We start from the raw sequence: 13,117 nt of genomic DNA, 5'->3' as shown, positions 1-13,117 counted from the left end.
AAATTCTTCACGGTATGTATTAAACAGCTGATGAAAATTTATCGATCACGTCCTATTACTTTCCCATAAATTATCAGATGTAAATTGCAAAGATGAAACAATTTTTTTTCCCTTGAAACCTTTTCATCGTGCCAATGTTTAAAGTTTCTTGCCAGGCCAACTGATAGTTCACACTTTTACCGTTAACTAAAGGTCTCGATAATTATCGATCAATAATTAATAAAGCAGCATACTAATTACATGTAACTTGTTGTGTAATGAATAATCAACTAATTAAAACAATGAAAAACTTAAAACTACTTGTGAATTTTTTTCCAGGCTAGTAAAAATGACTTTCGGGCTGGTGCATGCTAGCCACAGCTTGCCCGAAGGGCAAGCTGTAAAGCTGACTTTCTTTGCACCCTGGTCAGATATGTGATGATATTATGAGTATTATCATTGAATCAGGTCAATCATAATTATATTATCATTGTTTGTTCTTATCATGGTCATTGTCATCAGCACTCTTATTTTGAATTAATTACCGTCATTCTCCCCAGATGTGGCTCATTGGTCAGTTCAACTAACTGCTTTATCAAAAGTATTATGTTTGACTCTTGTCCAGGATTTAGTATTGCCAATAATTATAACTACAGTCGAACCTCGCGTAAGCGACCACCCACAATGTCAAGGATATTTGGTTGCTTACGGGAGGTGGTCACTTACCAGAGGACAGACCACAGTAGGTCTAAATTTCGGGTAATTTACATATAGTAATTGCAGAGACCTAACCCTTTTGCCAGTGCTAATCAAGACCCATGTATGCTATTTACGAGATGAGAGAGTTTTTTACTACAAGGGATTCAATCTGATTAAAGTTTATTTCAGTGTACAGTATAGTGCATGTATATTTTAGCAAAATTTTGTTTCAATGCTAAGCTATTTCAGGAGACACTTGAACCGGTAGCTCTGACTGTGAGATTTATGGCATCCGTTGTAATGATGTGGCCAATATTTTGCAGCGACGCATTTTTCAATTTCCACCTTTGGCAGATACAGCAGATTGTGTGGCAAGTGGTCGCCTATGGGAGGTTCAAAGCAATTGAAAATTTTGAACAATCATCTCTAAAAAGTGGTCGCTTACAACAGAAGGTCGCTTACGAGAGGTGGTCACCTACAAGAAGTTCCATCTATAGTGATTTGACTTAAAAACTTTTGGTATCTTGGAAAAGTGGTTGCTTATGAGAGGTAGTCGCTTACGAGAGGTGGTCGCAAAGGGAGGTTTGACTGTATTCTACTTGTTTAACACTCAGGCACGCTGTTAAAAATCCAATTAAATTGTGAGATTTGCTGGGTGTAGAGGGTTCTTTGACATTTCATATCAGTTCCACTTTCAGTGAGTGTCTCATGAAAAACAAGATGTCTATGGGTGATTACACAGGATGAGTTGGTGTATGTTTTGAACTAAATGCCAAGAAAACATATTCTCCCGTTGTGATTGAGCCAATGAAATAATTTATGTAGTTTACAATGTTACAAAGATAGCATAATGTTGTATCGGTATATAGCTTGCATTATTCTTATCGTCATACCAGAAATTGTAGTATGATGAAGTAATGACGCAGGCCTGACTCACATTCCATTCTGGTTATGTAATGTCAAATGAGTCTAAGATCACAAATTGCCCTCCTTTTATTAAAAAACAGAAAGAGAAACACACAAAAAACTTTCCTTAATGAAAACTTGTTGTAAAAATTGACAATGAAACCTTTAATTTTTTTGTGAAGTGGATTTCCAGTAGCATTTATGCACCAGTTTGACAAAGTGATGTGATGTGTGTTTAAGCTTGTCAATGACCTTTCCTCTGTGCACCGTCTGTCAAACAAAGCGTGACTTCTTTGCCATGAACTCTCGAAATTCCACTATTCAAACTGTTGAGTACTTCTTAGAAATTTTTTTTCGATTTACAGCATCGAAAGGGTTCATTTTTGTTTTGAAAAGAGCGTAACCACCAGTTTGCCTTCTTTTGAGTTGTGGATCTGTGACCTCATACAGATAGGGATAAGTCGATCATTTCCCCTCCCTACTGACAAGCACACAGATTATGGCTTCTGATTGGGCCATTTTTGTTGTTTAATGTTTAATGTTTAATGTTTTGAAAAGGGCATAACCACCAGTTTGCCTTCTTTGGAGTTGTGGCCCTGTGACCTCATACAGATAGGGATAAGTCGATCATATACTGAGACAACATTATGCTATCTTTGTAACATTGTAAACTATATAAATTATTTCATTGGCTCAATCACAATGTCTTGTTGAAGACAATGAGAACAATAGAGAACAAATATCTCCTCTAGGAGAGAACAGAATTCAATTCAGGTTCAATTAATTTATTCATTGCAATTTGTGACTACAATGAAGGGGAAAAAAGATGACAATGAAAAAGATACGCCACCGAAACCTTGACGCAATCCGCCCTGAGGCCATCCCGCATAATTTAATAAGAGTGCTTCCCAAAATTTGCATTTTGTCTGCTGTGTGAGTATCTCATTGCTAGATGTATTTTTTCAATAAGTGGCAAAGGCGTAAAAAACTGTTCTCCCAAAGGAGTTTTACTTATGACCTTCCAATTACTAGTTCAGATGCTCTACCACTGAGCTACAGGAGACTCTTGGGTGAATGGTCATTAAACTAGGTTCATGGTACAAACATTCTGTATGCTGCAAGGATTTTTCAATGTTGATGAGTGGCATATACGCATTGAAAGAAATGCGATCTTATGTTTTAAACCTGGTGAACAAGTGATAGAGGTACATGTATTGTTTTACTCAGTTATACTAGGGAAATTTCTTGTTCAGATGGGCTACCACTGAGCTGCAGGAGACAAATTTTGACAAGCAACATACCCATCACCTGGGACGACTTTATTAGCAGTTTACAGTTTGAGCATGTGGGTTTTAACCCACTTTGTTGACTTTATTAATGCAGGACCCAATTTGCTTTCTGTGGTGAGAAATGTAACATTTGGATTGAGTTTGTTTCTTTCTTGGGCAACAAACTCAAGGACTCAATTCTGCAAGTATAATTCTTTTTTTTTTTTTCTGGCTATACTCAGCAGGTCATTTTCAATCACTTTCAGATATTAAAAGGAAGATTGCGAACATCCTTAAGGCAAAGAGGAGGTTGCGTGAACGCTGTCAAATGCAAACAGGATGGCAAGTGTTTTAGTCAAGCAGTACACCTGAAAAGACATGAATGAGTCCATGCTGAACAGAAGCCTTGTGAATGCAAACAGTGTCGCAAGTGTTTTACTCAACCAGTAAAATTCTAAGGAGCCATAAACGATTCCATAGTGGTGATAAACTCTATAAATGCAAACAGTGTAGCAAGTGTTTAAGTTTTGAATATGCTCTAAGAAGGCATGAAAGAGTCCATACTGGAGAGAAGCCTTATGAATGCAAACAGTGTGGCAAGTGTTTTAGTCAAGCTTTGTACCAAAGGAAACCTGAGATACCATGAACGAGTCCATACTGGAGAGAAACCGTATAAATGCACACAGTGTAGCAAGTGTTTTACTGTCGAAAGTGCTCTTAGAAGCCATGAAAGAGTCCATACTGGAGAGAAGCCTTATGAATGCAAACAGTGTGGCAAGTGTTTTAGTCAAGCAGGAAGCTTAAGAATGCATGAAAGAGTCCATACTGGAGAGAAGCCTTATGAATGTAAACAGTGTGGCAAGTGTTTTAGTACTGCAGGAAACCTAAAAAACCATGAACGAGTCCATACTGGAGAGAAGCCTTATAAATGTAAACAGTGTGGCAAGTGTTTTAGTGTTGCATCTGCTCTAAGAAGCCATGAAAGAGTCCATACTGGAGAGAAACCTTATGAATGTAAACAGTGTGGCAAGTGTTTTAGTCGAGCAGGAAGCCTAAGAATGCATGAAAGAGTCCATACTGGAGAGAAGCCTTATGAATGTAAACAGTGTGGCAAGTGTTTTAGTGTCGCATGTGCTCTAAGAAGCCATGAAAGAGTCCATACTGGAGAGAAACCTTATAAATGCAAACAGTGTAGCAAGTGTTTTACTGTCGCAAGTGCTCTTAGAAGCCATGAAAGAGTCCATACTGGAGAGAAGCCTTATGAATGCAAACAGTGTGGCAAGTGTTTTAGTCAAGCAGGAAGCCTAAGAATGCATGAAAGAGTCCATACTGGAAAGAAGCCTTATGAATGTAAACAGTGTGGCAAGTGTTTTAGTACTACAAGAAACCTAACAAACCACGAAGGAGTCCATACTGGAGAGAAACCTTATGAATGTAAACAGTGTGGAAAGTGTTTTAGTCAAGCAGGAAGCCTAAGAATGCATGAAAGAGTCCATACTGGAGAGAAGCCTTATGAATGTAAACAGTGTGGCAAGTGTTTTTGTACCAAAGGAAACCTAAGATACCATGAACGAGTCCATACTGGAGAGAAACCTTATAAATGCAAACAGTGTAGCAACTGTTTTACTGTCGCAAGTGCTCTTAGAAGGCATGAAAGAGTCCATACTGGAGAGAAGCCTTATGAATGCAAACAGTGTGGCAAGTGTTTTAGTCAAGCAGGAAGCCTAAGAATGCATGAAAGAGTCCATACTGGAGAGAAGCCTTATGAATGTAAACAGTGTGGCAAGTGTTTTAGTACCGCAGGACACCTAAGAAACCACGAACGAGTCCATACTGGAGAGAAGCCTTATAAATGTAAACAGTGTGGCAAGTGTTTTAGTGTCGCATGTGCTCTAAAAAGCCATGAAAGAGTCCATACTGGAGAGAAGCCTTATGAATGTAAACAGTGTGGCAAGTGTTTTAGTACTGCAAGAAGCCTAAAAAACCATGAACGAGTCCATACTGGAGAGAAGCCTTATGAATGTAAACAGTGTGGAAAGTGTTTTAGTGTCGCATGTGCTCTAAGAAGCCATGAAAGAGTCCATACTGGAGAGAAGCCTTATGAATGTAAACAGTGTGGCAAGTGTTTAAGTACTGCAGGACACCTAAGAAACCATGAACGAGTCCATACTGGAGAGAAGCCTTATGAATGCAAACAGTGTGGCAAGTGTTTTAGTCGAGCAGGAAGCCTAAGAATGCATGAAAGAGTCCATACTGGAGAGAAGCCTTATGAATGTAAACAGTGTGGCAAGTGTTTTAGTCAAGCAGGAAACCTAAGAAACCATGAACGAGTCCATACTGGAGAGAAGCCTTATGAATGTAAACAGTGTGGCAAGTGTTTTAGTTTCGCTTGGGCTCTAAAAAGCCATGAACGAGTCCATACTGGAGAGAAGCCTTATGAATGTAAACAGTGTGGCAAGTGTTTTAGTGTCGCATGTGTTCTAAGAAGCCATGAAAGAGTCCATACTGGAGAGAAGCCTTATGATTGTAAACAGTGTGGCAAGTGCTTTAGTACAGCAGGAAAGCTAAGAAACCATGAACGAGTCCATACTGGAGAGAAGCCTTATGAATGCAAACAGTGTGGCAAGTGTTTTAGTGAAAGAGGATCCTTAAGGAAACATAAAAGAGTCCATACTGGAGAGAAGCCTTTTGAATGCAAACAGTGCAACAAGTCTTTTAGCTACCTGGCAAATTTAAGAACACACAAGAAAACAAGAGCCCACCAGGATGCCACAGGTAGTGTTCATGATAACATGCCCAGACATACCAACACTTTGCTAAGACCTTACCGTTTGGTGAGACCAGAGTCTGGTCGCGTTGAAAAGCACATCTGCTGGATTTGTCAGGAGGAGTTGAGTAGTGAGGCACTACTTCTTGAACATTATAAAAATCATATGATAATTGATTGAGTGAACTCTATGTTTACTCTCTCTCTCTCCCTTGGTATTCTCTCCCTTGGTATCACCATATGTGGCTGTGGGATTTTTGATACGTTATGAGTTGAAACTCACAAAATACAAACAATCCATTAGCATGTTAAAATCTAAAAAAAAACGTTGTCTGGCTGAAGAGTTTTTAAGACATACGCTTTCGGCTAGGAGACTGCAGCCTTTAAATGAATGAATGAATGAATGAATGAAAGGCTGCAGTCTGGTTTCTGAAAGCTTAAGTTTTAACTTTTTAGGCAGATAACATGTTTTTGATTTTAAGATTCATAATCCTGATTATTGTCTATTTTGATTTATTCCACTAGCAGTTATACCCACTTAATTTATACCCAATGAATGTGATTACATTATTACAAACTTTTTACCATGCAGTTTCTATAAAAGTATTCAAGTGCGTCTTACAAAAGATATTATACACGCTCTTCTGATATAAACACCTGCTGCCGTCCAGTGGATGGAAACCCACAGGAACAGAAAACGTTTCTTGTTTCCTAATGGATTTGTTTTGTATAACATGAGTTTGAAAAAATATTACATCACATTTCCTTTCGTGAGTTTGATTGTTTAACAGTGAAGGTATAGGGTCTGGAACAAGAAAATCTCTTGCATGCCACTTTGAGGTTGAGAAGCAGACTGGTTTGAGTTGTAAAGTTTAACCAATTTATAAATTGACACCAGCATTTTTCAAACTCATGAATAATTCATTAAGAGAAAACAAAGAAAATCACTACTGTGACCGTGGTTTGGATATGTGATCCTAATTACCATAAACTTTTTCCAACTTTAGTCTTGAATTTCTCCAAAAATTATTGATCATTTGAGAAGCCATATCAAACACTCAAAAGTGTGTTTCATCAGATGTCAAAAGACCTTGAAGTTGTTTAAAAAAACTCGGCTGCGCCTCGTTTTTTCAAGCTACTTCTGCAACACTCTTCCTCGTGTTTGATACAAGTATGGTACTGTTGAGTTGAATAACAACAAAGTTATACACCTTGAAACATGTCTCTAAATCCATACAAACATCTCCAATTTTGAAGAAAATAATAAACTTAAAAAAAAAATGCAAACGAAAATGCTGCAAGTATATGCAGAATCTGTAAAAGATCTAGGTATCATTGAAATTGTAGCTTTCTGATAGGATTTTACAGGGGTAACAGAGATGGACAACTTTTTAAAAAGAATTTGTTTGGTTTCGTGGGACGCAGTCTCAAAATTGGAGACTTTTGTATGGATTTGGAACCATTTTTCAAGGTCAATAACTTTGTGGAATGACTAATCTTAACATGATCTTTTATGTGGTAGTGTCAACTTAGCGGTATAATAAATAAGGTAAAATATGTACTTTACTCAGTCTCCTAATCAACTTAAAAGAGGCCTGTAGTCGTCAGGTTTTGTAGTGAGTGGTCACTACTGAAACTGAAGTGTTTTAGAATCTGTTTGTAAGCCTTTGTTTTATAATTGTCTTCTGTTGCTGTTACCTTTGTATAGTGTGATCCCGGGGGGAGTAGGGTTGGGCTGACACGCCAAAGAACATTTGCCTGGACAATTATCGTTTTGTAGAATTCTTTTCTGGTTTGTTGAAAACTGAACAGTTCAGTTAAGAACAATAGCATTAATTAACTTATAAACTATGAATCAAGAGGTTATGTAGTGTTATTTGTACATCATTAGTCTATATAAAATGCGGCACATAAAAGTCTACTGTGCAGCACTCTGTACCTAGAATCAAGTTTTGGTACATTTCATATCCAAACAGCTAAGCTGTTATCTTCAAAGTGTATAGATCTATTTAAGTCAACAAAAGCAGATTAGCTGCTTTAATTTGTGTACATTGCTCTTGATTGCTGATAAGACAGCAGTAGTTTGGAGAAAAAGACAATGCGAGGGCAGGTCAAACAGCTGTCTGTAGAATATTAATACTATTGGCCCGTCATAAATATTATCTCAAAATAGGGCCTACAACTTAATCATGTCGGAAATGATCTCGGAGCCCCAAATGATTCCTAAATAGAATTGATCACCAAATTAAACCAGAAATGATCCCCAAAGTGGATCACAAATTAAGGTTGAGATAATAACAAAAATTTTATGAGATTCTTGAGGGCTCTGCCGTTTCAATTTTTTCAACTTTTTTTTTTGTTCCGATGTTACAGCAGAATTTTGGTCTCTATCTCTTTGTCCATCTCATGGTCTCTATGATGTATCCTTGGTTATATCAAGTGAAAATAATAATTATTTATAAAGCGATAGCTGTTACGTGAGGTTTCTCTTGCGCAACCTCGCAGGATTTTATAGACTTTCCCAGGCATTGATTTTTTATTAATGTATTCATTTTTGTTTTGTTTCTTGATATATCTCCCACGTAGATAGAGACCAAAATGACAAGGACAAAGGAATTTTGAGGACAGTCACGGACACTTAAATCTGGACGGTGGAATGTGGTGGAAAGTGGAGTGACTGATTGCATCAGAAAAAAATATTCCAGAAAAAGTGGTTGAAGATGGACTGGAATATTTTTTTCTGATGAAATCAGTCACTCCACTTTCCACCACATTCTGCTGTTCATACAACTCCATTGCCCACATCACCTCACTGTCTTCAACATTTCACTTCCCACGACATTCCACCGTCCACATTTAAGTGTCCGTGACTGTCCTCAAAATTCCTTTGTCCTTGTCATTTTTATTTTTGAAGTCTGACTATCAGGCTTTTTGATTTTTTTTTTTTGGGGGGGGGGGGGGGAGGGGAGGGGGGGTGCGGAGGGAAAGGGAAGAAAAGCCTGATGCGAAAGCATTGAGACCATTATTCCAACCTCGCAATGAGCATGACGCTTCGCTGCAAATAGTAGCCAATCAAATTAACGTCCGGTCATGCAACTTTACATTTTGAAGTTGTTGGCTGGGAACAGCATGGCAGTTCTCCCACGGCATGCGCTGGGAAGGTGGATCAGCCCTAACGCCGATCGGTGTGTCAGTAAAAATAATAAGACAATCCGATTGAAGCAAGTGACAAACTCTGACACCAACCAGCCACGGCCTACCACATGTGTGCTGTTTTACAGATGCTCAGTAAAATGTGCCTGATACACAACCTTCTGGTCCTTCTGTGCCCAACGGCTATGCCATGCTGATGAGGCCCAAAAGGCTGAAACAGCTGCCCATGTCTGCCACCGCCCGGGCGATATGGCTGTGCGCATGCGTAAGGTACTGGCCAGACCGTGGGTTGGTGTCCGAGTGTGTCACTTGCTTTAATTGATTGTCCTATTAATATGTATTGGGTCATCTTTTCATCTTTTCTTTAACCCTCTCACTCCCAAGAGTGCCATATGGCACAAGAAGTCATTACGCATTCAATATTGGGTCAATTTGTATCAAATTTGGACACCAAACAGATCTTGGAGAGATCTGCACAATGGAAGCATAAAATCTCACCCCCCTCCTACATAAGACATGATTAACCACCCCTCCATTTTTTGTAACTTTTTCCTCTTACACTTTTAAGACCAAGTCACCATTTGACAAGAAACTATGTGCTGAGATCTGCAAATTAAGCTATAGTTTAGGGGTATACCCAGTGTATATGAGAAGTGAGATGTATTTTAAAGTTTTTATTTTCTCGTTTTAAATGCTTTTCATTCTTTTCTGTTACGTCCTTTGTTTTAGATGGAATGATTTATACAATGCCCCAGATAAAACCTTTTAATTGGTGTATTACAGTTGGTGTAGGGGTTCACAGTTGCCGTTTTACAAAAATACGACATTTCCCATGGGAGTGAAAGGGTTAATGTAATTGATGTAAGACGTGTAAACTGTAAAATATTGTATTGTAACTAGCTTTTGTGTGTTGCATTATAATAGAAAAAAGTAATTATTGTAAGTAATATGTATGTTGTGGTTCAGTTTTATCCTTGGTTTAATTTTTGTTTCCCTTTGTTTTAAACTCATTATCATACATTACCATACCCCAAAACAAAGGGAAATAAAAATTAAACCAAGGATAAAACTGAACCACAGCATGTGCATGTAGTATTGTTAAATATTGTGTCAAGTAAAGCAAATAAAAATTGTTGAAAAAAAATTAAAAATAAGACAGGCCTTTTTGTCGTTTTCATATGAAATTATTAATTCATTTATTTTTTCTGAAGCTTAGTATTAATAAACAAAAAATATAAATAAATAAAATGAGCACAACGTTACTGAGAAAAAAAAATGTATTGGGTTATCTTGGAGCAACAAACAAGATTCACGAAAGAATGGAAACTAAAGACTTTCTTTAGAAAACACCGACTATGGCTACTGAAGCTATGCAAACAGGATATTTTCTGTGCAGCACCTCTTCTCCTCCTCCTCCATCCCCTCCCCTGCCACTCCCACCTCCCCCTGATACTCGGGGATCATTGGTCGGGAACCGCTGGGTAACCGCCCGGTACACATTCGTCGACATTTTCTTCAGGAAAGCTAGAGTGTAGTGCTTCGTTTGTCGTTCGTGATGAAGTAAGCAGCAAGATTCGATCGAACCCCCGAAATTAAAACAGCTAACGTTAAAAGCTTGTAAAAATATTTAATAGATACAGTCAATCAAGTTCATAACCAAGTTAAGAGCAATTCTCCAGGAAAGTGAAGCAAAGTTGGAAATGAAAATTTTTAACTCCCCTTCATTTTTTGTGTGGATGTAGGTTACCTGGAGGGATGAACAAAAACAGCTATATTTGGATCGGCAGGTGCGTCGTTGCCATGGAAACCGCACTTGATCACGTCGGCCTGAGGTCTGTGTTTTGACCGAAAAATTCACTCTCAAATAGTAAAAATAAACGAGTCTGGTTCTCGAGTACATGTGAACCAATTCAAATGAAATTCATACAGATGGTAGAACCACTCTCCCAGTTTATAAAATTTGCTTTTAGAGTATTTTGGGTTCTATAATCAAGAAGACAATGTTCGTATTACTATGTTGCCTGTCAGCCATTTTGACAAGATGGAAAAATAAGCACAACCATATTCGTTATTTCTCCGAAAGTACTCTTTCCACAAGAACCAAATTAGCAGCAGGGCTTACATAGATATTGAAGTTTATAAATATTATAAAATCTATTTGGGGAAAATTATATTCTGGCCATGGGTGTTGAAGACATCCGAGGCAAGTTGCAAAAAATTGCAAAATTGGAAATGTTGAGGGCTCCAGTATTTGGTTCAAACAGGCTTTAGATAGAGAATATCAGCTTCAGAGGTTTTTTCATTCATCTTATCTGTTATCTACATTTGATTGATTAGGTTTTGGCCGACGAATTTGATGTTAATGTTTGATTGCTCTTAAGCCTCTGCTGATCAATAATGACTAAAACATGTTTTTACGTAGCTTTGTTACATTTTTATGATAGGGAATGGCATTTTAACTTTAAAAAATGAGATATAAAAACACGCTGACTTTGCCTCAGAATAGCGGAAATCGCGTTTCCGAGGACTTGAAATTTCAAAATTTTACGGGGGAGGATGCCCCGGACCCCCTACTGGGGCGCCGCCTTCCATGGAGCCCCCTCTCTTAAAAGCCTGGATCCGCGCCAGCACCCTGAATGGTGATTTATGTCTAGTCTGTGTTACAGGTGTTTGTTTAACCAAGCGCGAAACTCCCTTTACATTGTCGTTTTGGCTTTAATATTATAATGCAGCAGAACCAAACATTTGCAATCGCGTTGGCGTTGCAGTTTGCTTTCTTAAACGCGTACAGTAGAAAGAGAGGGGTCATCTGAAAAGGCGCCTCGATCCTCTACATGTACACTCGCGTGAACTAAGGCAAATCATAGACTAAGAGTAGTCCTTGATATTTTTTTTTAGGAATAGCAAAGCAAATCACACGAGAAGACGCGACGCACGAGGGGACGTGGCGCGAACAACGCGCAACTCGCGCGTGCTCTCACTTTACTCACGCCCTTTTATAGGTTTAGTAACCGAAATCTGCCATACTAAACGAGCGGGAAGCTAAAGCGACTGAAAGGAAGCCATACGTTCGTTGAATATTTCACTCCAAACTTATTCCCCGCACTCTTAATATGACTACATGTAATTTGTAACTACCAATATAGATCAGACCTATTTTGTAAGAATCGCTGATCGCATGCACTGAAGCCATTTTCTTTTGATATCCCAAAGCCCGGTGACTGGTTTCAGCCTTATAGGTACGTCGATTGTTATTTACTTACAGGCGTTATTCAATACCACGTTTACGTGATATTACCCGTCATGCACCTCCGCTCTCTCTCGCCTTTGATAAATCTAGCACAGACGTCCGTGAGCCGCGGACAGCAACCGGAAGTCGAATGTTTCCTTTTTTAGCGTGGTTTTGTTCCTTACTACGGACAGGAAAAGCTCTTATTGATGACTGTGGCTTGACGTTACAAACGCGATGGAGTGAAACACTCCAAAAAGGGAAAAATTTGTTTCCCAGTTGCCGTCCGTGGCTCAAAAACGTCTGCGCTTAAGTTCCCTTATATTTCCTGTATACGCACGATAGGAACCATAATTTCTAACTTTAAATACTTGCATGTAGAAACTTTAAGGATCCCTTCTCAGCAGGCGAAAACTCTGAGGGCCAATAACTTTCAAAAATTTATTTTGAAAAATTAGAACGAAAATAATGCTACTTTTATTAGTCACTAATGGCTTTTTCATGAAAACGAAGTTGGTAAATACAAGCCGAGTTTTCACGAATCCAATATTAAAGCTATTCGTTGCAACTTATTGGTGCTACTGTAACAAAGATCCCAAAGGGATCAGTGGTAACAAACGATCTGCTGTATCATTGGCTAAAGAATTGACTCGAACTGATTCGAACTTGAAAAGAAAACTTGAATTCTATACAGAATACTTAATCCCTGATACAATAATTACAAATTTAAAGTAGAAATTCATAGAACCAACTACGAGAAGCCAATGACAAGTGAACACCGGTAACCGTGTTTGAAAGGACCACATCGACACAATAGAAGAACCGGATCCTGTAGTAAAGGATATAATCAGCAACAAATTGTAGAACAAATAATCTAAAAAAAGAGCAACGCTGATTTCATAGTCAGGAAAATATATTTTTCCAATTCGAAATATTAGAAAAATTTAGTATCCTGACCGTGAAATCAGCCTTGCCCTTTCTTAGATAATTTGCTCAATGAAAAGTGTCATTTTTGTCGTTAACACTATCCGGCTAGCTCTTTGGTTTGTCTTGTGTGCATTGCAATAGCAACTCTATCGTACTTTTTCAAAAAAGCGGTGTATGCGGCGCTCTAAC

At 38.4% G+C, this 13,117-nt stretch overlaps 1 protein-coding gene across 3 annotated transcripts in view; it reads left to right on the top strand.

The window, feature by feature from the left end:
- Positions 1-6,887, top strand: part of LOC146460210 (uncharacterized) — a 59,979-nt gene extending 53,092 nt beyond the window's left edge. For 2 of the 3 annotated variants that reach the window (XM_085088493.1, XM_085088492.1), the window contains exon 2: positions 3,119-6,887. In XM_085088493.1, coding sequence (XP_084944619.1) covers positions 3,401-5,800 — 2,400 coding nt within the window. In that variant the 5' untranslated portion in view covers positions 3,119-3,400 and the 3' untranslated portion in view covers positions 5,801-6,887. The remainder of the gene's footprint in view (positions 1-3,118) is intronic. The other variant, XM_085088494.1, reaches the window with a different exon arrangement.
- Positions 6,888-13,117: the final 6,230 nt, after the last annotated feature.

This window comes from Pavona decussata, unplaced genomic scaffold, assembly GCF_977016875.1.
Source record: "Pavona decussata unplaced genomic scaffold, jaPavDecu1.1 SCAFFOLD_214, whole genome shotgun sequence".
NCBI classification, from domain to species: domain Eukaryota; kingdom Metazoa; phylum Cnidaria; class Anthozoa; order Scleractinia; family Agariciidae; genus Pavona; species Pavona decussata.
This window is presented reverse-complemented; position numbering and strand designations above follow the sequence as displayed.